The 27571-nt window shown below is 50.9% G+C and overlaps 1 protein-coding gene across 1 annotated transcript in view; it reads right to left on the minus strand.

Annotated features, from left to right (window-relative positions):
* gabbr1b (gamma-aminobutyric acid (GABA) B receptor, 1b) overlaps nucleotides 1-27571 on the minus strand; it is a 662620-nt gene that overhangs the window by 283027 nt on the left and 352022 nt on the right. The window contains exon 10 of the mRNA XM_070862216.1: nucleotides 21121-21312. Within this exon, the coding sequence (XP_070718317.1) occupies nucleotides 21121-21312 (192 nt within the window). The remainder of the gene's footprint in view (nucleotides 1-21120; nucleotides 21313-27571) is intronic.

Below are 27571 nucleotides of genomic sequence, written 5' to 3' on the forward strand. Positions count from 1 at the left end.
GGGGTAATCTGTGCTCACACTGCGGTGTAATCTGTGCTCACACTGGTAGCAATCTGTGCTCACACTGGGGGCTAATCTGTGCTCAGACTGGGGGTAATCTGTGCTCAAACTGGGGGTAATCTGTGCTCGCACTCGGGGTAATTTGTGCTCCCACTGGGGATAATTTGTGCTGGGAAGTAATTTGTGCTCACACTGGAGGGTAATCTGTGCTCACACTGGGGGTAATCTGTGCTCACACTGGGGGGATAATCTGTGCTCACACTGGAGGGGGGTGGTAATCTGTGCTCACACTGGGGGTAATCTGTGCTCACACTGGGGGGATAATCTGTGCTCACACTGGAGGGGGGTGGTAATCTGTGCTCACACTGGGGGTAATCTGTGCTCACACTGGGGGGGTAATCTGTGCTCACACTGGAGGGGGTGGTAATCTGTTCTCACACTGGGGGCAATCTGTGCTCACACAGGGGGGTAATCTGTGCTCAAACTGGGGTGGTAATCTGTGCTCACACTGGGGAGTAATCTGTGCTCACACTGGGGGGTAATCTCTGCTCACACTGGGTGGTAATCTGTGCTCACACTGGGGGTTAATCTGTGCTCACACTGGGGGTAATCTGTGCACATGCTGTGGGTAATCTGTGCGCACACTGGGGGGTAATCTGTGCTCACACTGGGGATAATCTGTGCTGTAGAGTAATTTGTGCTCACACTGGAGGGTAATCTGTGCTCACACTGGGGGGTGATCTGTGCTCACACTGGTGGTAATCTGTGCTCACACTGGAGGGGGATGGTAATCTGCGCTCACACTGGGGATAATCTGTGCTCACACTGGGGGTAATCTGTGCTCACACTGGGGGTAATCTGTGATCACACTGGAGGGGGGTGGTAATCTGTGCTCACACTGGGGTGTAATCTGTGCTCACACTGGGGGGTAATCTGTGCTCACACTGCCGGGTAATCTGTGCTCACACTGGGGGGTAATCTGTGCTCACACTGTGGGGTCATATGTGCTCACACTGGGGGCTAATCTGTGCTCACACTGGGGGATATTCTGTGCTCACACTGTGGGGGTAATCTGTGCTCACACTGGTGGGAAATCTGTGTTCACACTGGGGGCTAATCTGTGCTCACACTGGGGGTAATCTGTGCTCACACTGGGGTAATCTGTGCTCACACTGGTGTAATCTGTGCTCACACTGGGGGCAATCTGTGCTCACACAGAGGGGTAATCTGTGCTCACACTGGGGTGGTAATCTGTGCTCACACTGGGGGGAAATCTCTGCTCACACTGGGTGGTAATCTGTGCTCACACTGGGGGGTAATCTGTGCTCACACTGGGGGTAATCTGTGCTCACACTGAGGGGTAATCTGTGCTCAAACTGGGGAATAATCTTTGCTCATACTGGGGGGTAATCTGTGCTCACACTGGGGGGTAATCTGTGCTTACACTGGGGGGTAATATGTGCTCACACTGGGGGTAATCTGTGCTCATACTGGGGGTAATCTGTGCTTACACTGGGGGTAATCTGTGCTCACACTGTGGGGTCATATGTGCTCACACTGGGGGCTAATCTGTGCTCACACTGGGGCGGTATTCTGTGCTCACCCTGTGGGGGTAATCTGTGCTCACACTAGGGGGAAATCGGTGCTCACACTGGGGGCTAATCTGTGCTCACACTGGGGGTAATCTGTGCTCACACTGCGGTGTAATCTGTGCTCACACAGGTAGCAATCTGTGCTCACACTGGGGGCTAATCTGTGCTCACACTGGGGGTAATCTGTGCCAAACTGGGGGTAATCTGTGCTCACACTCGGGGTAATTTGTGCTCTCACTGGGGATAATTTGTGCGCACACTGGGGATAATCTGTGCTGGGAAGTAATTTGTGCTCACACTGGAGGGTAATCTGTGCTCACACTGGGGGTAATCTGTGCTCACACTGGGGGTGTAATCTGTGCTCACACTGGAGGTGATGGTAATCTGTTCTCACACTGGGGGCAATCTGTGCTCACACAGGGGGGTAATCTGTGCTCAAACTTGGGTGGTAATCTGTGCTCACACTGGGGGGTAATCTGTGTTCACACTGGGGTAATCTGTGCTCACACTGGGGTAATCTGTGCTCACACTGGGGGCAATCTGTGCTCACACAGGGGGGTAATCTGTGCTCACACTGGGGTGGTAATCTGTGCTCACACTGGGGGGAAATCTCTGCTCACACTGGGTGGTAATCTGTGCTCACACTGGGGGGTAATCTGTGCTCACACTGGGGGTAATCTGTGCTCACACTGAGGGGTAATCTGTGCTCAAACTGGGGAATAATCTTTGCTCATACTGGGGGGTAATCTGTGCTCACATTGTGGGGTAATCTGTGCTCACACTGGGAGGTAATCTGTGCTCACACTGGGGGTAATCTGTGCTCACACTGGGGGGTAATCTGTGCTCACACTGGGGGTAATCTGTGCTCATACTGGGGGTAATCTGTGCTTACACTGGGGGTAATCTGTGCTCACACTGTGGGGTCATATGTGCTCACACTGGGGGCTAATCTGTGCTCACACTGGGGCGGTATTCTGTGCTCACACTGTGGGGGTAATCTGTGCTCACACTGGGGGAAATCGGTGCTCACACTGGGGGCTAATCTGTGCTCACACTGGGAGTAATCTGTGCTCACACTGCGGTGTAATCTGTGCTCACACAGGTAGCAATCTGTGCTCACACTGGGGGCTAATCTGTGCTCACACTGGGGGTAATCTGTGCCAAACTGGGGGTAATCTGTGCTCACACTCGGGGTAATTTGTGCTCTCACTGGGGATAATTTGTGCGCACACTGGGGATAATCTGTGCTGGGAAGTAATTTGTGCTCACACTGGAGGGTAATCTGTGCTCACACTGGGGGTAATCTGTGCTCACACTGGGGGTGTAATCTGTGCTCACACTGGAGGTGATGGTAATCTGTTCTCACACTGGGGGCAATCTGTGCTCACACAGGGGGGTAATCTGTGCTCAAACTGGGGTGGTAATCTGTGCTCACACTGGGGGGTAATCTGTGCTCACACTGGGGGGTAATCTCTGCTCACACTGGGTGGTAATCTGTGCTCACACTGGGGGTTAATCTGTGCTCACACTGGAGGTAATCTGTGCACACGCTGGGGGTAATCTGTGCTCACACTAGGGGGTAATCTGTGCTCACACTGGGGATAATCTGTGCTGTAGAGTAATTTGTGCTCACACTGGAGGGTAATCTGTGCTCACACTGGGGGGTAATCTGTGCTCACTCTGGGGGGCAATCTGTGCTCACACTGGGGGGTGATCTGTGCTCACACTGGTGGTAATCTGTGCTCACACTGGAGGGGGATGGTAATCTGCGCTCACACTGGGGATAATTTGTGCTCACACTGGGGGGTAATCTGTGCTCACACTGGGGGTAATCTGTGCTCACACTGGGGGTAATCTGTGATCACACTGGAGGGGGGTGGTAATCTGTGCTCACACTGCGGTGTAATCTGTGCTCACACAGGTAGCAATCTGTGCTCACACTGGGGGCTAATCTGTCCTCACACTGGGGGTAATCTGTGCCAAACTGGGGGTAATCTGTGCTCACACTCGGGGTAATTTGTGCTCTCACTGGGGATAATTTGTGCGCACACTGGGGATAATCTGTGCTGGGAAGTAATTTGTGCTCACACTGGAGGGTAATCTGTGCTCACACTGGGGGTAATCTGTGCTCACACTGGGGGTGTAATCTGTGCTCACACTGGAGGTGATGGTAATCTGTTCTCACACTGGGGGCAATCTGTGCTCACACAGGGGGGTAATCTGTGCTCAAACTTGGGTGGTAATCTGTGCTCACACTGGGGGGTAATCTGTGTTCACACTGGGGTAATCTGTGCTCACACTGGGGTAATCTGTGCTCACACTGGGGGCAATCTGTGCTCACACAGGGGGGTAATCTGTGCTCACACTGGGGTGGTAATCTGTGCTCACACTGGGGGGTAATATGTGCTCACACTGGGTGGTAATCTGTGCTCACACTGGGGGCTAATCTGTGCTCACACTGGGGGTAATCTGTGCTCACACTGCGGTGTAATCTGTGCTCACACTGGTGGCAATCTGTGCTCACACTGGGGGCTAATCTGTGCTCACACTTGGGGTAATCTGTGCTCAAACTGGGCGTAATCTGTGCTCACACTCGGGGTAATTTGTGCTCACACTGGGGATAATCTGTGCTCACACTGGGGATAATCTGTGCTGGGAAGTAATTTGTGCTCACACTGGAGGGTAATCTGTGCTCACACTGGGGGTAATCTGTGCTCACACTGGGGGTAATCTGTGCTCACACTGGGGGTAATCTGTGCTCACACTGTCGGGTCATATGTGCTCACACTGGGGGCTAATCTGTGCTCACACTGCGGCGGTATTCTGTGCTCACACTGTGGGGGTAATCTGTGCTCACACTGGGGGGAAATCTGTGCTCACACTGGGGGCTAATCTGTGCTCACACTGGGGGTAATCTGTGCTCACACTGCGGTGTAATCTGTGCTCACACTGGTGGCAATCTGTGCTCACACTGGGGGCTAATCTGTGCTCACACTGGGGGTAATCTGTGCTCACACTCGGGGTAATTTGTTCTCTCACTGGGGATCATTTGTGCTCACACTGGGGATAATCTGTGCTGGGAAGTAATTTGTGCTCACACTGGAGGGTAATCTGTGCTCACACTGGGGGTAATCTGTGCTCACACTGGGGGGGTAATCTGTGCTCACACTGGGGGGGTAATCTGTGCTCACACTGGAGGGGGTGGTAATCTGTTCTCACACTGGGGGCAATCTGTGCTCACACAGGGGGGTAATCTGTGCTCAAACTGGGGTGGTAATCTGTGCTCACACTGGGGGGTAATCTGTGCTCACACTGGGGGGTAATCTCTGCTCACACTGGGTGGTAAACTGTGCTCACACTGGGGGTTAATCTGTGTTCACACTGGGGTAATCTGTGCTCACACTGGGGTAATCTGTGCTCACACTGGGGGCAATCTGTGCTCACACAGAGGGGTAATCTGTGCTCACACTGGGGTGGTAATCTGTGCTCACACTGGGGGGAAATCTCTGCTCACACTGGGTGGTAATCTGTGCTCACACTGGGGGGTAATCTGTGCTCACACTGGGGGTAATCTGTGCTCACACTGAGGGGTAATCTGTGCTCAAACTGGGGAATAATCTTTGCTCATACTGGGGGTAATCTGTGCTCACATTGTGGGGTAATCTGTGCTCACACTGGGAGGTAATCTGTGCTCACACTGGGGGTAATCTGTGCTCACACTGGGGGGTAATCTGTGCTCACACTGGGGGGTAATATGTGCTCACACTGGGGGTAATCTGTGCTCATACTGGGGGTAATCTGTGCTTACACTGGGGGTAATCTGTGCTCACACTGTGGGGTCATATGTGCTCACACTGGGTGCTAATCTGTGCTCACACTGGGGTGGTATTCTGTGCTCACCCTGTGGGGGTAATCTGTGCTCACACTGGGGGGAAATCGGTGCTCACACTGGGGGCTAATCTGTGCTCACACTGGGGGTAATCTGTGCTCACACTGCGGTGTAATCTGTGCTCACACAGGTAGCAATCTGTGCTCACACTGGGGGCTAATCTGTGCCAAACTGGGGGTAATCTGTGCTCACACTCGGGGTAATTTGTGCTCTCACTGGGGATAATTTGTGCGCACACTGGGGATAATCTGTGCTGGGAAGTAATTTGTGCTCACACTGGAGGGTAATCTGTGCTCACACTGGGGGTAATCTGTGCTCACACTGGGGGTGTAATCTGTGCTCACACTGGAGGTGATGGTAATCTGTTCTCACACTGGGGGCAATCTGTGCTCACACAGGGGGGTAATCTGTGCTCAAACTTGGGTGGTAATCTGTGCTCACACTGGGGGGTAATCTGTGTTCACACTGGGGTAATCTGTGCTCACACTGGGGTAATATGTGCTCACACTGGGGGCAATCTGTGCTCACACAGGGGGGTAATCTGTGCTCACACTGGGGTGGTAATCTGTGCTCACACTGGGGGGAAAGCTCTGCTCACACTGGGTGGTAATCTGTGCTCACACTGGGGGGTAATCTGTGCTCACACTGGGGGTAATCTGTGCTCACACTGAGGGGTAATCTGTGCTCAAACTGGGGAATAATCTTTGCTCATACTGGGGGGTAATCTGTGCTCACATTGTGGGGTAATCTGTGCTCACACTGGGAGGTAATCTGTGCTCACACTGGGGGTAATCTGTGCTCACACTGGGGGGTAATCTGTGCTCACACTGGGGGTAATCTGTGCTCATACTGGGGGTAATCTGTGCTTACACTGGGGGTAATCTGTGCTCACACTGTGGGGTCATATGTGCTCACACTGGGGGCTAATCTGTGCTCACACTGGGGCGGTATTCTGTGCTCACACTGTGGGGGTAATCTGTGCTCACACTGGGGGGAAATCGGTGCTCACACTGGGGGCTAATCTGTGCTCACACTGGGGGTAATCTGTGCTCACACTGCGGTGTAATCTGTGCTCACACAGGTAGCAATCTGTGCTCACACTGGGGGCTAATCTGTGCTCACACTGGGGGTAATCTGTGCCAAACTGGGGGTAATCTGTGCTCACACTCGGGGTAATTTGTGCTCTCACTGGGGATAATTTGTGCGCACACTGGGGATAATCTGTGCTGGGAAGTAATTTGTGCTCACACTGGAGGGTAATCTGTGCTCACACTGGGGGTAATCTGTGCTCACACTGGGGGTGTAATCTGTGCTCACACTGGAGGTGATGGTAATCTGTTCTCACACTGGGGGCAATCTGTGCTCACACAGGGGGGTAATCTGTGCTCAAACTTGGGTGGTAATCTGTGCTCACACTGGGGGGTAATCTGTGCTCACACTGGGGGGTAATCTCTGCTCACACTGGGTGGTAATCTGTGCTCACACTGGGGGTTAATCTGTGCTCACACTGGAGGTAATCTGTGCACACGCTGGGGGTAATCTGTGCTCACACTAGGGGGTAATCTGTGCTCACACTGGGGATAATCTGTGCTGTAGAGTAATTTGTGCTCACACTGGAGGGTAATCTGTGCTCACACTGGGGGGTAATCTGTGCTCACTCTGGGGGGCAATCTGTGCTCACACTGGGGGGTGATCTGTGCTCACACTGGTGGTAATCTGTGCTCACACTGGAGGGGGATGGTAATCTGCGCTCACACTGGGGATAATTTGTGCTCACACTGGGGGGTAATCTGTGCTCACACTGGGGGTAATCTGTGCTCACACTGGGGGTAATCTGTGATCACACTGGAGGGGGGTGGTAATCTGTGCTCACACTGCGGTGTAATCTGTGCTCACACAGGTAGCAATCTGTGCTCACACTGGGGGCTAATCTGTGCACACACTGGGGGTAATCTGTGCCAAACTGGGGGTAATCTGTGCTCACACTCGGGGTAATTTGTGCTCTCACTGGGGATAATTTGTGCGCACACTGGGGATAATCTGTGCTGGGAAGTAATTTGTGCTCACACTGGAGGGTAATCTGTGCTCACACTGGGGGTAATCTGTGCTCACACTGGGGGTGTAATCTGTGCTCACACTGGAGGTGATGGTAATCTGTTCTCACACTGGGGGCAATCTGTGCTCACACAGGGGGGTAATCTGTGCTCAAACTTGGGTGGTAATCTGTGCTCACACTGGGGGGTAATCTGTGTTCACACTGGCGTAATCTGTGCTCACACTGGGGTAATCTGTGCTCACACTGGGGGCAATCTGTGCTCACACAGGGGGGTAATCTGTGCTCACACTGGGGTGGTAATCTGTGCTCACACTGGGGGGAAATCTCTGCTCACACTGGGTGGTAATCTGTGCTCACACTGGGGGGTAATCTGTGCTCACACTGGGGGTAATCTGTGCTCACACTGAGGGGTAATCTGTGCTCAAACTGGGGAATAATCTTTGCTCATACTGGGGGGTAATCTGTGCTCACATTGTGGGGTAATCTGTGCTCACACTGGGAGGTAATCTGTGCTCACACTGGGGGTAATCTGTGCTCACACTGGGGGGTAATCTGTGCTCACACTGGGGGGTAATATGTGCTCACACTGGGGGTAATCTGTGCTCATACTGGGGGTAATCTGTGCTTACACTGGGGGTAATCTGTGCTCACACTGTGGGGTAATCTGTGCTCACACTGGGGGGAAATCTGTGCTCACACTGGGGCGGTATTCTGTGCTCACACTGGGGGTAATCTGTGCTCACACTGCGGTGTAATCTGTGCTCACACAGGTAGCAATCTGTGCTCACACTGGGGGCTAATCTGTGCTCACACTGGGGGTAATCTGTGCCAAACTGGGGGTAATCTGTGCTCACACTCGGGGTAATTTGTGCTCTCACTGGGGATAATTTGTGCGCACACTGGGGATAATCTGTGCTGGGAAGTAATTTGTGCTCACACTGGAGGGTAATCTGTGCTCACACTGGGGGTAATCTGTGCTCACACTGGGGGTGTAATCTGTGCTCACACTGGAGGTGATGGTAATCTGTTCTCACACTGGGGGCAATCTGTGCTCACACAGGGGGGTAATCTGTGCTCAAACTGGGGTGGTAATCTGTGCTCACACTGGGGGGTAATCTGTGCTCACACTGGGGGGTAATCTCTGCTCACACTGGGTGGTAATCTGTGCTCACACTGGGGGTTAATCTGTGCTCACACTGGAGGTAATCTGTGCACACGCTGGGGGTAATCTGTGCTCACACTAGGGGGTAATCTGTGCTCACACTGGGGATAATCTGTGCTGTAGAGTAATTTGTGCTCACACTGGAGGGTAATCTGTGCTCACACTGGGGGGTAATCTGTGCTCACTCTGGGGGGCAATCTGTGCTCACACTGGGGGGTGATCTGTGCTCACACTGGTGGTAATCTGTGCTCACACTGGAGGGGGATGGTAATCTGCGCTCACACTGGGGATAATTTGTGCTCACACTGGGGGGTAATCTGTGCTCACACTGGGGGTAATCTGTGCTCACACTGGGGGTAATCTGTGATCACACTGGAGGGGGGTGGTAATCTGTGCTCACACTGCGGTGTAATCTGTGCTCACACAGGTAGCAATCTGTGCTCACACTGGGGGCTAATCTGTCCTCACACTGGGGGTAATCTGTGCCAAACTGGGGGTAATCTGTGCTCACACTCGGGGTAATTTGTGCTCTCACTGGGGATAATTTGTGCGCACACTGGGGATAATCTGTGCTGGGAAGTAATTTGTGCTCACACTGGAGGGTAATCTGTGCTCACACTGGGGGTAATCTGTGCTCACACTGGGGGTGTAATCTGTGCTCACACTGGAGGTGATGGTAATCTGTTCTCACACTGGGGGCAATCTGTGCTCACACAGGGGGGTAATCTGTGCTCAAACTTGGGTGGTAATCTGTGCTCACACTGGGGGGTAATCTGTGTTCACACTGGGGTAATCTGTGCTCACACTGGGGTAATCTGTGCTCACACTGGGGGCAATCTGTGCTCACACAGGGGGGTAATCTGTGCTCACACTGGGGTGGTAATCTGTGCTCACACTGGGGGGTAATATGTGCTCACACTGGGTGGTAATCTGTGCTCACACTGGGGGCTAATCTGTGCTCACACTGGGGGTAATCTGTGCTCACACTGCGGTGTAATCTGTGCTCACACTGGTGGCAATCTGTGCTCACACTGGGGGCTAATCTGTGCTCACACTTGGGGTAATCTGTGCTCAAACTGGGCGTAATCTGTGCTCACACTCGGGGTAATTTGTGCTCACACTGGGGATAATCTGTGCTCACACTGGGGATAATCTGTGCTGGGAAGTAATTTGTGCTCACACTGGAGGGTAATCTGTGCTCACACTGGGGGTAATCTGTGCTCACACTGGGGGTAATCTGTGCTCACACTGGGGGTAATCTGTGCTCACACTGTCGGGTCATATGTGCTCACACTGGGGGCTAATCTGTGCTCACACTGCGGCGGTATTCTGTGCTCACACTGTGGGGGTAATCTGTGCTCACACTGGGGGGAAATCTGTGCTCACACTGGGGGCTAATCTGTGCTCACACTGGGGGTAATCTGTGCTCACACTGCGGTGTAATCTGTGCTCACACTGGTGGCAATCTGTGCTCACACTGGGGGCTAATCTGTGCTCACACTGGGGGTAATCTGTGCTCACACTCGGGGTAATTTGTTCTCTCACTGGGGATCATTTGTGCTCACACTGGGGATAATCTGTGCTGGGAAGTAATTTGTGCTCACACTGGAGGGTAATCTGTGCTCACACTGGGGGTAATCTGTGCTCACACTGGGGGGGTAATCTGTGCTCACACTGGGGGGGTAATCTGTGCTCACACTGGAGGGGGTGGTAATCTGTTCTCACACTGGGGGCAATCTGTGCTCACACAGGGGGGTAATCTGTGCTCAAACTGGGGTGGTAATCTGTGCTCACACTGGGGGGTAATCTGTGCTCACACTGGGGGGTAATCTCTGCTCACACTGGGTGGTAAACTGTGCTCACACTGGGGGTTAATCTGTGTTCACACTGGGGTAATCTGTGCTCACACTGGGGTAATCTGTGCTCACACTGGGGGCAATCTGTGCTCACACAGAGGGGTAATCTGTGCTCACACTGGGGTGGTAATCTGTGCTCACACTGGGGGGAAATCTCTGCTCACACTGGGTGGTAATCTGTGCTCACACTGGGGGGTAATCTGTGCTCACACTGGGGGTAATCTGTGCTCACACTGAGGGGTAATCTGTGCTCAAACTGGGGAATAATCTTTGCTCATACTGGGGGTAATCTGTGCTCACATTGTGGGGTAATCTGTGCTCACACTGGGAGGTAATCTGTGCTCACACTGGGGGTAATCTGTGCTCACACTGGGGGGTAATCTGTGCTCACACTGGGGGGTAATATGTGCTCACACTGGGGGTAATCTGTGCTCATACTGGGGGTAATCTGTGCTTACACTGGGGGTAATCTGTGCTCACACTGTGGGGTCATATGTGCTCACACTGGGTGCTAATCTGTGCTCACACTGGGGTGGTATTCTGTGCTCACCCTGTGGGGGTAATCTGTGCTCACACTGGGGGGAAATCGGTGCTCACACTGGGGGCTAATCTGTGCTCACACTGGGGGTAATCTGTGCTCACACTGCGGTGTAATCTGTGCTCACACAGGTAGCAATCTGTGCTCACACTGGGGGCTAATCTGTGCCAAACTGGGGGTAATCTGTGCTCACACTCGGGGTAATTTGTGCTCTCACTGGGGATAATTTGTGCGCACACTGGGGATAATCTGTGCTGGGAAGTAATTTGTGCTCACACTGGAGGGTAATCTGTGCTCACACTGGGGGTAATCTGTGCTCACACTGGGGGTGTAATCTGTGCTCACACTGGAGGTGATGGTAATCTGTTCTCACACTGGGGGCAATCTGTGCTCACACAGGGGGGTAATCTGTGCTCAAACTTGGGTGGTAATCTGTGCTCACACTGGGGGGTAATCTGTGTTCACACTGGGGTAATCTGTGCTCACACTGGGGTAATATGTGCTCACACTGGGGGCAATCTGTGCTCACACAGGGGGGTAATCTGTGCTCACACTGGGGTGGTAATCTGTGCTCACACTGGGGGGAAAGCTCTGCTCACACTGGGTGGTAATCTGTGCTCACACTGGGGGGTAATCTGTGCTCACACTGGGGGTAATCTGTGCTCACACTGAGGGGTAATCTGTGCTCAAACTGGGGAATAATCTTTGCTCATACTGGGGGGTAATCTGTGCTCACATTGTGGGGTAATCTGTGCTCACACTGGGAGGTAATCTGTGCTCACACTGGGGGTAATCTGTGCTCACACTGGGGGGTAATCTGTGCTCACACTGGGGGTAATCTGTGCTCATACTGGGGGTAATCTGTGCTTACACTGGGGGTAATCTGTGCTCACACTGTGGGGTCATATGTGCTCACACTGGGGGCTAATCTGTGCTCACACTGGGGCGGTATTCTGTGCTCACACTGTGGGGGTAATCTGTGCTCACACTGGGGGGAAATCGGTGCTCACACTGGGGGCTAATCTGTGCTCACACTGGGGGTAATCTGTGCTCACACTGCGGTGTAATCTGTGCTCACACAGGTAGCAATCTGTGCTCACACTGGGGGCTAATCTGTGCTCACACTGGGGGTAATCTGTGCCAAACTGGGGGTAATCTGTGCTCACACTCGGGGTAATTTGTGCTCTCACTGGGGATAATTTGTGCGCACACTGGGGATAATCTGTGCTGGGAAGTAATTTGTGCTCACACTGGAGGGTAATCTGTGCTCACACTGGGGGTAATCTGTGCTCACACTGGGGGTGTAATCTGTGCTCACACTGGAGGTGATGGTAATCTGTTCTCACACTGGGGGCAATCTGTGCTCACACAGGGGGGTAATCTGTGCTCAAACTTGGGTGGTAATCTGTGCTCACACTGGGGGGTAATCTGTGCTCACACTGGGGGGTAATCTCTGCTCACACTGGGTGGTAATCTGTGCTCACACTGGGGGTTAATCTGTGCTCACACTGGAGGTAATCTGTGCACACGCTGGGGGTAATCTGTGCTCACACTAGGGGGTAATCTGTGCTCACACTGGGGATAATCTGTGCTGTAGAGTAATTTGTGCTCACACTGGAGGGTAATCTGTGCTCACACTGGGGGGTAATCTGTGCTCACTCTGGGGGGCAATCTGTGCTCACACTGGGGGGTGATCTGTGCTCACACTGGTGGTAATCTGTGCTCACACTGGAGGGGGATGGTAATCTGCGCTCACACTGGGGATAATTTGTGCTCACACTGGGGGGTAATCTGTGCTCACACTGGGGGTAATCTGTGCTCACACTGGGGGTAATCTGTGATCACACTGGAGGGGGGTGGTAATCTGTGCTCACACTGCGGTGTAATCTGTGCTCACACAGGTAGCAATCTGTGCTCACACTGGGGGCTAATCTGTGCACACACTGGGGGTAATCTGTGCCAAACTGGGGGTAATCTGTGCTCACACTCGGGGTAATTTGTGCTCTCACTGGGGATAATTTGTGCGCACACTGGGGATAATCTGTGCTGGGAAGTAATTTGTGCTCACACTGGAGGGTAATCTGTGCTCACACTGGGGGTAATCTGTGCTCACACTGGGGGTGTAATCTGTGCTCACACTGGAGGTGATGGTAATCTGTTCTCACACTGGGGGCAATCTGTGCTCACACAGGGGGGTAATCTGTGCTCAAACTTGGGTGGTAATCTGTGCTCACACTGGGGGGTAATCTGTGTTCACACTGGCGTAATCTGTGCTCACACTGGGGTAATCTGTGCTCACACTGGGGGCAATCTGTGCTCACACAGGGGGGTAATCTGTGCTCACACTGGGGTGGTAATCTGTGCTCACACTGGGGGGAAATCTCTGCTCACACTGGGTGGTAATCTGTGCTCACACTGGGGGGTAATCTGTGCTCACACTGGGGGTAATCTGTGCTCACACTGAGGGGTAATCTGTGCTCAAACTGGGGAATAATCTTTGCTCATACTGGGGGGTAATCTGTGCTCACATTGTGGGGTAATCTGTGCTCACACTGGGAGGTAATCTGTGCTCACACTGGGGGTAATCTGTGCTCACACTGGGGGGTAATCTGTGCTCACACTGGGGGGTAATATGTGCTCACACTGGGGGTAATCTGTGCTCATACTGGGGGTAATCTGTGCTTACACTGGGGGTAATCTGTGCTCACACTGTGGGGTAATCTGTGCTCACACTGGGGGGAAATCTGTGCTCACACTGGGGCGGTATTCTGTGCTCACACTGGGGGTAATCTGTGCTCACACTGCGGTGTAATCTGTGCTCACACAGGTAGCAATCTGTGCTCACACTGGGGGCTAATCTGTGCTCACACTGGGGGTAATCTGTGCCAAACTGGGGGTAATCTGTGCTCACACTCGGGGTAATTTGTGCTCTCACTGGGGATAATTTGTGCGCACACTGGGGATAATCTGTGCTGGGAAGTAATTTGTGCTCACACTGGAGGGTAATCTGTGCTCACACTGGGGGTAATCTGTGCTCACACTGGGGGTGTAATCTGTGCTCACACTGGAGGTGATGGTAATCTGTTCTCACACTGGGGGCAATCTGTGCTCACACAGGGGGGTAATCTGTGCTCAAACTTGGGTGGTAATCTGTGCTCACACTGGGGGGTAATCTGTGCTCACACTGGGGGGTAATCTCTGCTCACACTGGGTGGTAATCTGTGCTCACACTGGGGGTTAATCTGTGCTCACATTGGAGGTAATCTGTGCACACGCTGGGGGTAATCTGTGCTCACACTAGGGGGTAATCTGTGCTCACACTGGGGATAATCTGTGCTGTCGAGTAATTTGTGCTCACACTGGAGGGTAATCTGTGCTCACACTGGGGGGTAATCTGTGCTCACTCTGGGGGGCAATCTGTGCTCACACTGGGGGGTGATCTGTGCTCACACTGGTGGTAATCTGTGCTCACACTGGAGGGGGATGGTAATCTGCGCTCACACTGGGGATAATTTGTGCTCACACTGGGGGGTAATCTGTGCTCACACTGGGGGTAATCTGTGCTCACACTGTGGGTAATCTGTGATCACACTGGAGGGGGGTGGTAATCTGTGCTCACACTGGGGGGTAATCTGTGCTCACACTGGCGGGTAATCTGTGCTCACACTGGCGGGTAATCTGTGCTCACACTGGGGATAATCTGTGCTCACACTGGGGGGTAATCTCACACTGGGGGGTAATCTGTGCTCACACTGGGGGAAATCTGTGTTCACACTGGGGGCTAATCTGTGCTCACACTGGGGGTAATCTGTGCTCACACTGCGGTGTAATCTGTGCTCACACTGGTGGCAATCTGTGCTCACACAGGGGGGTAATCTGTGCTCACACTGGGGTGGTAATCTGTGCTCACATTGGGGGTAATCTGTGCTTACACTGGGGGGTAATCTCTGCTTACTCTGGGTGGTAATCTGTGCTCACACTGGGGGGTAATCTGTGCTCACACTGGGGGTAATCTGTGCTCACACTGAGGGGTAATCTGTGCTCAAACTGGGGAATAATCTTTGCTCATACTGGGGGGTAATCTGTGCTCACATTGTGGGGTAATCTGTGCTCACACTGGAGCGGGGTGGTAATCTGTGCTCACACTGGGGGTAATCTGTGCTCACACTCGGGGTAATCTGTGCTCACACTGGGGGCTAATCTGTGCTCACACTGGGGGTAATCTGTGCTCACACTGCGGTGTAATCTGTGCTCACACAGGTAGCAATCTGTGCTCACACTGGGGGCTAATCTGTGCTCACACTGGGGGTAATCTGTGCCAAACTGGGGGTAATCTGTGCTCACACTCGGGGTAATTTGTGCTCTCACTGGGGATAATTTGTGCGCACACTGGGGATAATCTGTGCTGGGAAGTAATTTGTGCTCACACTGGAGGGTAATCTGTGCTCACACTGGGGGTAATCTGTGCTCACACTGGGGGTGTAATCTGTGCTCACACTGGAGGTGATGGTAATCTGTTCTCACACTGGGGGCAATCTGTGCTCACACAGGGGGGTAATCTGTGCTCAAACTTGGGTGGTAATCTGTGCTCACACTGGGGGGTAATCTGTGTTCACACTGGGGTAATCTGTGCTCACACTGGGGTAATCTGTGCTCACACTGGGGGCAATCTGTGCTCACACAGGGGGGTAATCTGTGCTCACACTGGGGTGGTAATCTGTGCTCACACTGGGGGGAAATCTCTGCTCACACTGGGTGGTAATCTGTGCTCACACTGGGGGGTAATCTGTGCTCACACTGGGGGTAATCTGTGCTCACACTGAGGGGTAATCTGTGCTCAAACTGGGGAATAATCTTTGCTCATACTGGGGGGTAATCTGTGCTCACATTGTGGGGTAATCTGTGCTCACACTGGGAGGTAATCTGTGCTCACACTGGGGGTAATCTGTGCTCACACTGGGGAGTAATCTGTGCTCACACTGCGGGGTAATATGTGCTCACACTGGGGGTAATCTGTGCTCATACTGGGGGTAATCTGTGCTTACACTGGGGGTAATCTGTGCTCACACTGTGGGGTCATATGTGCTCACACTGGGGGCTAATCTGTGCTCACACTGGGGCGGTATTCTGTGCTCACACTGTGGGGGTAATCTGTGCTCACACTGGGGGGAAATCGGTGCTCACACTGGGGGCTAATCTGTGCTCACACTGGGAGTAATCTGTGCTCACACTGCGGTGTAATCTGTGCTCACACAGGTAGCAATCTGTGCTCACACTGGGGGCTAATCTGTGCTCACACTGGGGGTAATCTGTGCCAAACTGGGGGTAATCTGTGCTCACACTCGGGGTAATTTGTGCTCTCACTGGGGATAATTTGTGCGCACACTGGGGATAATCTGTGCTGGGAAGTAATTTGTGCTCACACTGGAGGGTAATCTGTGCTCACACTGGGGGTAATCTGTGCTCACACTGGGGGTGTAATCTGTGCTCACACTGGAGGTGATGGTAATCTGTTCTCACACTGGGGGCAATCTGTGCTCACACAGGGGGGTAATCTGTGCTCAAACTTGGGTGGTAATCTGTGCTCACACTGGGGGGTAATCTGTGCTCACACTGGGGGGTAATCTCTGCTCACACTGGGTGGTAATCTGTGCTCACACTGGGGGTTAATCTGTGCTCACACTGGAGGTAATCTGTGCACACGCTGGGGGTAATCTGTGCTCACACTAGGGGGTAATCTGTGCTCACACTGGGGATAATCTGTGCTGTAGAGTAATTTGTGCTCACACTGGAGGGTAATCTGTGCTCACACTGGGGGGTAATCTGTGCTCACTCTGGGGGGCAATCTGTGCTCACACTGGGGGGTGATCTGTGCTCACACTGGTGGTAATCTGTGCTCACACTGGAGGGGGATGGTAATCTGCGCTCACACTGGGGATAATTTGTGCTCACACTGGGGGGTAATCTGTGCTCACACTGGGGGTAATCTGTGCTCACACTGGGGGTAATCTGTGATCACACTGGAGGGGGGTGGTAATCTGTGCTCACACTGCGGTGTAATCTGTGCTCACACAGGTAGCAATCTGTGCTCACACTGGGGGCTAATCTGTGCTCACACTGGGGGTAATCTGTGCCAAACTGGGGGTAATCTGTGCTCACACTCGGGGTAATTTGTGCTCTCACTGGGGATAATTTGTGCGCACACTGGGGAGAATCTGTGCTGGGAAGTAATTTGTGCTCACACTGGAGGGTAATCTGTGCTCACACTGGGGGTAATCTGTGCTCACACTGGTGGTGTAATCTGTGCTCACACTGGAGGTGATGGTAATCTGTTCTCACACTGGGGGCAATCTGTGCTCACACTGGGGTAATCTGTGCTCACACTGGTGGGGGTGGTAATCTGTTCTCACACTGGGGTAATCTGTGCTCACACTGGGGGCAATCTGTGCTCACACAGGGGGGTAATCTGTGCTCACACTGGGGTAATCTGTGCTCACACTGGGGGCAATCTGTGCTCACACTGGGGGTAATCTGTGCTCACACTGAGGGGTAAGCTGTGCTCAAACTGGGGAATAATCTTTGCTCATACTGGGGGGTAATCTGTGCTCACATTGTGGGGTAATCTGTGCTCACACTGGAGGGGGGTGGTAATCTGTGCTCACACTGGGGGTAATCTGTGCTCACACTCGGGGTAATTTGTGCTCACACTGGGGATAATCTGTGCTCACACTGGGGATAATCTGTGCTGGGGAGTAATTTGTGCTCACACTGGAGGGTAATCTGTGCTCACACTGGGGGTAATCTGTGCTCACACTGGGGGTAATCTGTGCTTACACTGGTGGGGTAATCTGTGCTCACACTGGTGTGGTAATCTGTGCTCACACTGGAGGGGGTGGTAATCTGTTCTCACACTGGGGGTAATCTGTGCTCACACTGGGGGTAATCTGTGCTCACACTGGGGGGTAATCTGTGCTCACACCCGGGGGTAATATGTGTTCACACTGGGTGGATATCTGTGCTCACACTGGGGTGCAATCTGTGCTCACACTGGGGGGTAATCTGTGCTCACACTGGGGGGTAAACTGTGCTCACACTGGGCGGTAAACTGTGCTCACACTGGGACTTAATCTGTGTTCACACTGTGGGCAATCTGTGCTCACACAGGGGGGTAATCTGTGCTCACACTGGGGTGGTAATCTGTGCTCACACTGGGGGGAAATCTGTGCTCACACTGGGGGGTAATCTGTGCTCACACTGGGTGGTAATCTGTGCTCACACTGGGGGTAATCTGTGCTCACACTGAGGGGTAATCTGTGCTCAAACTGGGGAATAATCTTTGCTCATACTGGGGGGAAATCTGTGCTCACATTGTGGGGTAATCTGTGCTCACACTGGGGGGTAATCTGTGCTCACACTGGGGGTAAGCTGTGCTCACACTGGGGGGTAATCTGTGCTCACACTGGGGAGTAATATGTGCTCACACTGGGGGTAATCTGTGCTCATATTGGGGGTAATCTGTGCTCACACTGGGGGTAATTTATGCTCACACTGGGGGTAATCTGTGCTCACACGGTGGGGTCATATGTGCTCACACTGGGGGCTAATCTGTGCTCACACTGGGGCGGTATTCTGTGCTCACACTGTGGGGGTAATCTGTGCTCACACTGGGGGGAAATCTGTGCTCACACTGGGGGCTAATCTGTGCTCACACCGGGGGTAATCTGTGGTCACACTGCGGTGTAATCTGTGCTCACACTAGTGGCAATCTGTGCTCACAATGGGGGCTAATCTGTGCTCACACTGGGGGTAATCTGTGCTCACACTCGGGGTAATTTGTGCTCTCACTGGGGATAATTTGTGCTCACACTGGGGATAATCTGTGCTGGGAAGTAATTTGTGCTCACACTGGAGGGTAATCTGTGCTCACACTGGGGGCAATCTGTGCTCACACATTGGGGTAATCTGTGCTCAAACTGGGGTGGTAATCTGTGCTCACACTGGGGGGTAATCTGTGCTCACACTGCGGGGTAATCTGTGCTCACACTGGGGGGTAATCTGTGCTCACACTGGGGGGTAATCTGTGCTCACACTGTGGGGTGATCTGTGCTCACACTGGTGGTAATCTGTGATCACACTGGATGGGGGTGGTAATCTGTGCTCACACTGGGGGGTAATCTGTGCTCACACTGGGGATAATCTGTGCTGTAGAGTAATTTGTGCTCACACTGGAGGGTAATCTGTGCTCACACTGTGGGGGTAATCTGTGCTCACTCTGGGGGGTAATCTGTGCTCACACTGGGAGGTGATCTGTGCTCACACTGGTGGTAATCTGTGCTCAGACTGGAGGGGGTTGGTAATCTGTGCTCACACTGGGGATAATCTGTGCTCACACTGGGGGGAAATCTGTGCTCACACTGGGGGTAATCTGTGCTCACACTGGGTGGTAATCTGTGCTCACACTGGGGGGTAATCTGTGCTCACACTGGGGGTAATCTGTGATCACACTGGGGGTAATCTGTGATCACACTGGAGGGGGGTGGTAATCTGTGCTCACACTGGGGGGTAATCTGTGCTCACACTGGGGGGTAATCTGTGCTCACACTGGGGATAATCTGTGCTCACACTGGGGGTAATCTGTGTTCAAACTGTGGGGTAATCTGTGCTCACACTGGGGGTAATCTGTGCTCACACTGCGGGGTAATCTGTGCTCACACTGGGGGTAATATGTGCTCACACTGGGGATAATCTGTGCTCACACTGGGGATAATCTGTGCTGTAGAGTAATTTGTGCTCACACTGGGGGGTAATCTGTGCTCACACTGGGGGGTAATCTGTGCTCACACTGGGGGTTAATCTGTGCTCACACTGGGGGGTAATCTGTGCTCACACTGGGGGGTAATCTGTGCTCACACTGGGGTGGTAATCTGTGCTCACACTGGGGGGTAATCTGTGCTCACACCGGGGGGTAATCTGTGCTCACACTGGGGGGTAATCTGTGCTCACACTGAGGGGTAATCTGTGCTCACACTGGGGGGTAATCTGTGCTCACACTGGGGTTAATCTGTGCTCACACTTGGGGGTAATCTGTGCTCACACTGGTGGGTAATCTGTGCTCACACTTGGGGGTAATCTGTGCTCACACTGGTGGGTAATCAGTGCTCACACGAGAGCTAAGTTCTGATACAGATCAGCCATGATGTAATTAAATAGTGGAGCATGCTTGAGAGTCTGAATGCCCTCCTATTCCTACTTTTCTTCCTATGATCTGGTCCTGATTCATATTCCAGTAATCCTGCTGGAAACTGCTAATGGGAACAACATCGGGCTCAGATCTAAAGCGTTGCTGAGTGGAGGAGGCTTTGGTGACAGTCATGATGCAGGCGAGACAGGATGAGTGGGCACTGGGGTATGGTACCGGAGGGCAGGTGGTCACGAGAGGAACCGTCCCGTCTCCTCCTGATCCCAAGTACCCGATTCAGCGGCATCAGGAACGCAGAGGGAAATGGGGGAAAAGAATGTCCCACTAAATCGGAAATGAGCTCGACTCCATCCAGGACAAAGCAGCCCGCTTGATCGGCACCCCATCCCCACGTTAAACATTACTCCCTCCACCACCGGCACACCGTGGCTGCAGTGTGCACCATCTACAAGATGCACTGCAGCAACTCGCCAAGGCTTCTTCAGCAGCACCTCCCAAAGCCGCGCCCTCTACCATCTAGAAGGACAAGGGCAGTGAGCGCATGGGAACACCACCACCTCCACGTTCCCCTCCAAGTCACACACCATCCTGACTTGGAAATGTATCACCGTTCCTCCATCGTGGCTGGGTCACAATCCTGGAACTCCCTCCCTAACAGCCCTGTGGGAGCACCTTCACCACACGGGACTGCAGCGGTTCAAGAAGGCGGCTCACCACCACCTTCTCAAGGGGCAATTAGGGATGGGCAATAAATGCCGGACTTGTGAGTGATGCCCATATCTTGAGAACACATTTTTCGAAAGGAAACTCCGGTCAAACTGTCCTCACCATTTTGGAGATTCCCCGGGTATTGGTGGGATTCACCATGAGGATCTCAGTGGTGAGATGTCCCTCCACAGCCTCGGTCATGTTCTGCACAGTACAGTTGATGTTGTTGTCCTGGATCTTGAACCAGCTGTCAGCGTACCAGCCGATCAGGAACCACACATACTTCTTACCATACAGTTTCTCCTTAAATACCTGCAGCAGAGGGAGTGAGAGACACACAGCCATTGTAGGGATGGCACGACGGAATTAACTGGGAGAATCGTCAGCAGAATACATCAGAGCGGCATGGTACAGTGAGTAGTGCCTTATATTAGAGTGTTACAGTGAGGGGTGTGTTATATCGGTGTTACAGTGAGGGGTGTGTTATATCAGTGTTACAGTGAGGGGGGTGTTATATCAGTGTTACAGTGAGGGGTGTGTTATATCGGTGTTACAGTGAGGGGGGTGTTATATCAGTGTTACAGTGAGGGGTGTGTTATATCAGTGTTACAGTGAGGGGTGTGTAATATCAGTGTTACAGTGAGGGGCATGTTATATCGGTGTTACAGTAAGGGGTGTGTTATATCAGTGTTACAGTGAGAGGTGTGTTTTATCGGTGTTCCAGTGAGGAGTGTGTTATATCGGTGTTACAGTGAGAGCTGTGTTATATCGGTGTTACAGTGAGGGGTATGTTATATCGGGTGTTACAGTGAGGGGTGTGTTATATCGGTGTTACAGTGAGGTGTGTGTTATATTGGTGTTACAGTGAGAGGAGTGTTATATCGGTGTTACAGAGAGGGGTGTGTTATATCAGTGTTACAGTGAGGGGTGTGTTATATCAGTGTTAGTGAGGGGTGTGTAATATCGGTGTTACAGTGAGGGGTGTGTTATATCAGTGTTAGTGAGGGGTGTGTTATATCAGTGTTACAGTGAGGGGTGTGTTTTCTCAGTGTTACAGTGAGAGGTGTGTTATATCGGTGTCACAGTGAGGGGTGTGTTATATCTGTGTTACAGTGAGAGGTGTGTTATATCGGTGTTACAGTGAGGGGTATGTTATATCGGTGTCACAGTGAGGGGTGTGTTATATCAGTGTTACAGTGAGTGGTGTGTTATATCGGTGTTACAGTGAAGGGTGTGTTTTCTCAGTGTTACAGTGAGGGGGTGTTCTTTCGGTGTTACAGTGAGGAGTGAGTTATATCGGTGTCACAGTGAGGGGTGTGTTATATCAGTGTTACAGTGAGGGCTGTGTTATATCGGTCTTACAGTGAGGGGTGTGTTATATCGGTGTTACAGTGAGGGATATGTTATATCGGGGTTACAGTGAGGGGTGTGTTATATCAGTGTTACAGTGAGGGGTGTGTTATATCGGTGTTGCAGAGAGGGGTGTGTTATATCAGTGTTATTGTGAGGGGTGTGTTATATCAGTGTTACGGTGAGGGGTGTGTTATATCGGTGTTACAGTGAGGGGTGTGTTTTCTCAGTGTTACAGTGAGGGGTGTGTTATATCGGTGTTACAGAAAGGGGTGTGTTATATCAGTGTTCCAGTGAGGGGTGTCTTATATCGGTGTTACAGTGAGGGGTGTGTTTTCTCAGTGTTACAGTGAGGGGTGTGTTATATCGGTGTTACAGTGAGGAGTGTGTTATATCAGTGTTACAGTGAGAGATGTGTTATATCGGTGTTACAGTGAGGGGTGTGTTATATCAGTGTTACAGTGAGGGGTGTGTTATATCGGTGTTACAGTGAGAGGTGTGTTATATCGGTGTTACAGTGAGGGATATGTTATATCGGTGTTACAGTGAGGGGTGTGTTATATCGGTGTTACAGTGAGTGGGGTGTTATATCGGTGTTACAGTGAGGGGTGTGTTATATCAGTGTTACAGTGAGGGGTGTGTTATATCGGTGTTACAGTGAGGGGTGTGTTATATCGGTGTTACAGTGAGGGTGTGTTATATTGGTGTTACTGTGAGGGGTGTGTTATATCAATGTTACAGTGAGGGGTGTGTTATATCGGTGTTACAGTGAGGGGTGTGTTATATCAGTGTTACAGTGAGAGGTGTGTTATATCGGTGTTACAGTGAGGGGTGTGTTTTCTCAGTTTTACAATGAGGGTTGTTTTCTTTCGGTGTTACAGTGAGGGGTGTGTTATATCGGTGTTACAGTGAGAGGTGTGTTCTTTCGGTGTTACAGTGAGGGGTATGTTATATCGGGGTTACATTGAGGGGTGTGTTATATCAGTGTTACAGTGAGGGGTGTGTTATATCGGTGTTACAGAGAGGGGTGTATTATATCGGTGTTACAGTGAGGGGTGTGTTATATCGGTGTTACAGTGAGGGGTATGTTATATCGGTGTTACAGTGAGGGGCTGTATTTTTTCAGTGTTACAGTGAGGGGTGTGTTATATCGGTGTTACAGAGAGGGGTGTGTTATATCAGTGTTACAGTGAGGGGTGTCTTACATCGGTGTTACAGTGAGGGGTGTGCTTTCTCAGTGTTACAGTGAGGGGTGTGTTATATCGGTGTTACAGTGAGGGGTGTGTTAGATCAGTGCTACAGTGAGAGGTGTGTTATATCAGTGTTCCAGTGAGGGGTATGTTATATCGGTGTCACAGTGAGGGGTGTGTTATATTGGTGTTACAGTGAGGGGTGTGTTATATCGGTGTTGCAGTGAGGGGTGTGTTATATCAGTGTTATAGTGAGGGCTGTGTTATATCAGTGTTACGGTGAGTGGTGTGTTATATCAGTGTTACAGTGAGGGGTGTGTTTTCTCAGTGTTACAGTGATGGGGTGTTCTTTCGGTGTTACAGTGAGGGGTGTGTTTTCTCAGTGTTACAGTGAGGGGTGTGTTATATCGGTGTTACAAAGAGGGGTGTGTTATGTCAGTGTTCCAGTGAGGGGTGTCTTATATCGGTGTTACAGAGAGGGGTGTGTTTTCTCAGTGTTACAGTGAGGGGTGTGTTATATCGGTGTTACAGTGAGGAGTGTGTTATATCAGTGTTACAGTGAGAGGTGTGTTATATCGGTGTTACAGTGAGGGGTTTGTTATATCAGTGTTACAGTGAGGGGTGTGTTATATCGGTGTTACAGTGAGAGGTGTGTTATATCGGTGTTACAGTTAGGGGTATGTTATATCGGTGTTACAGTGAGGGGCTGTATTATATCAGTGTTACAGTGAGGGGTGTGTTATATCAGTGTTAGTGAGGGGTGTGTTATATCGGTGTTACAGTGAGGGGTGTGTTAAATCAGTGTTACTGAGGGCTGTGTTATATCAGTGTTACAGTGAGGGGTGTGTTATATCAGTGTTAGTGAGGGGTGTGTTATATCAGTGTTACAGTGAGGGGTGTGTTTTCTCAGTGTTACAGTGAGGGGTGTGTTATATCGGTGTTACATTTAGAGGTGTGTTATATCGGTGTTACAGTGAGGGGTATGTTATATCAGTGTTACAGTGAGGGGGTGTTATATCATTGTTACAGTGAGGGGTGTGTTATATCAGTGTTACAGTGAGGGGTGTGTTATATCGGTGTTACAGTGAGGGGTGTGTTATATCGGTGTTACAGTGAGGGGTGTGTTGTATCGGTGTTACAGTGAGGGGTGTGTTATATCGTTGTTACAGTGAGGGCTGTGGTATATCGGTGTTACAGTGAGGGGTGTGTTATATCAGTGTTACAGTGAGGGGTGTGTTATATCGGTGTTACAGTGAGGGCTGTGTTATATCGGTGTTACAGTGAGGGGTGCGTTATATCGGTGTTACAGTGAGGGGTGCGTTATATCGGTGTTACAGTGAGTGGTGTGTTATATCAGTGTTAGTGAGGAATGCGTTTTATCGTTGTTACAGTGAGGGGTGTGTTATATTGGTGTTACAGTGAGGGGTGCGTTATATCAGTGTTACAGTGAGTGTTTTGTGTTATATCAGTGTTAGTGAGGAGTGCGTTATATCGTTGTTACAGTGAGGGGTGTGTTATATCGGTGTTACAGTGAGCGCTGTGTTATATCGGTGTTACAGTGAGGGGTGTGTTATATCGGTGTTACAGTGAGGGGTGCGTTATATCAGTGTTACAGTGTGTGGTGTGTTATATCAGTGTTAGTGAGGGTTGCGTGATATCGTTGTTACAGTGAGGGGTGTGTTATATTGGTGTTACAGTGAGGGGTGTGTTATATTGGTGTTACAGTGAGGGGTGTGTTATATCAGTGTTAGTGAGGGATGCGTTATATCGTTGTTACAGTGAGGGGTGCGTTATATCAGTGTTACAGTGAGTGGTGTGTTATATCAGTGTTAGTGAGGGATGCGTTATATCGTTGTTACAGTGAGGGGTGTTATATTGGTGTTACAGTGAGGGGTGTGTTATATCAGTGTTCGTGAGGGATGCGTTATATCGTTGTTACAGTGAGGGGTGCGTTATATCAGTGTTACAGTGAGTGGTGTGTTAGATCAGTGTTAGTGAGGGATGCGTTATATCGTTGTTACAGTGAGGGGTGTGTTATATCGCTGTTAGTGAAGGATGCGTTATATCGTTGTTACAATGAGGGGATGTTATCTTGGTGTTACAGTGAGGGGTGTGTTATATCAGTGTTAGTGAGGGATGCGTTATATCGTTGTTACAGTGAGGGGTGCGTTATATCAGTGTTACAGTGAGTGGTGTGTTATATTGGTGTTACAGTGAGGGGTGTGTTATATCAGTGTTAGTGAGGGATGCGTTATATCGTTGTTACAGTGAGGGGTGTTATATTGGTGTTACAGTGAGGGGTGTGTTATATCAGTGTTAGTGAGGGATGCGTTATATCGTTGTTACAGTGAGGGGTGCATTATATCAGTGTTACAGTGAGTGGTGTGTTATATCGCTGTTAGTGAGGGATGCGTTATATCGTTGTTACAGTGAGGGGGTGTTATATTGGTGTTACAGTGAGGGGTGTGTTATATCAGTGTTAGTGAGGGATGCGTTATATCGTTGTTACAGTGAGGGGGTGTTATATTGGTGTTACAGTGAGGGGGTGTTATAATGGTGTTACAGTGAGTGGTGTGTTATATCAGTGTTAGTGAGGAGTGCGTTATATCGTTGTTACAGTGAGGGGTGTGTTATATCGGTGTTACAGTGAGCGCTGTGTTATATCGGTGTTACAGTGAGGGGTGTGTTATATCGGTGTTACAGTGAGGGGTGCGTTATATCAGTGTTACAGTGTGTGGTGTGTTATATCAGTGTTAGTGAGGGTTGCGTGATATCGTTGTTACAGTGAGGGGTGTGTTATATTGGTGTTACAGTGAGGGGTGTGTTATATCAGTGTTAGTGAGAGATGCGTTATATCGTTGTTACAGTGAGGGGGTGTTATATTGGTGTTACAGTGAGGGGTGTGTTATATCAGTGTTAGTGAGGGATGCATTATATCGTGGTTACAGTGAGGGGTGCGTTATATCAGTGTTACAGTGAGTGGTGTGTTATATCAGTGTTAGTGAGGGATGCGTTATATCGTTGTTACAGTGAGGGGTGTGTTATATTGGTGTTACAGTGAGGGGTGTGTTATATTGGTGTTACAGTGAGGGGTGTGTTATATCAGTGTTAGTGAGGGATGCGTTATATCGTTGTTACAGTGAGGGGTGCGTTATATCAGTGTTACAGTGAGTGGTGTGTTATATCAGTGTTAGTGAGGGATGCGTTATATCGTTGTTACAGTGAGGGGTGTTATATTGGTGTTACAGTGAGGGGTGTGTTATATCAGTGTTCGTGAGGGATGCGTTATATCGTTGTTACAGTGAGGGGTGCGTTATATCAGTGTTACAGTGAGTGGTGTGTTAGATCAGTGTTAGTGAGGGATGCGTTATATCGTTGTTACAGTGAGGGGTGTGTTATATCAGTGTTACAGTGAGGGGTGTGTTATATCGCTGTTAGTGAAGGATGCGTTATATCGTTGTTACAATGAGGGGATGTTATCTTGGTGTTACAGTGAGGGGTGTGTTATATCGGTGTTAGTGAGGGATGCGTTATATCGTTGTTACAGTGAGGGGTGCGTTATATCAGTGTTACAGTGAGTGGTGTGTTATATTGGTGTTACAGTGAGGGGTGTGTTATATCAGTGTTAGTGAGGGATGCGTTATATCGTTGTTACAGTGAGGGGTGTTATATTGGTGTTACAGTGAGGGGTGTGTTATATCAGTGTTAGTGAGGGATGCGTTATATCGTTGTTACAGTGAGGGGTGCATTATATCAGTGTTACAGTGAGTGGTGTGTTATATCGCTGTTAGTGAGGGATGCGTTATATCGTTGTTACAGTGAGGGGGTGTTATATTGGTGTTACAGTGAGGGGTGTGTTATATCAGTGTTAGTGAGGGATGCGTTATATCGTTGTTACAGTGAGGGGGTGTTATATTGGTGTTACAGTGAGGGGGTGTTATAATGGTGTTACAGTGAGTGGTGTGTTATATCAGTGTTAGTGAGGAGTGCGTTATATCGTTGTTACAGTGAGGGGTGTGTTATATCGGTGT

The sequence above is a fragment of the Pristiophorus japonicus genome, chromosome 19 (assembly GCF_044704955.1).
Source record: "Pristiophorus japonicus isolate sPriJap1 chromosome 19, sPriJap1.hap1, whole genome shotgun sequence".
Lineage (NCBI taxonomy): Eukaryota > Metazoa > Chordata > Chondrichthyes > Pristiophoridae > Pristiophorus > Pristiophorus japonicus.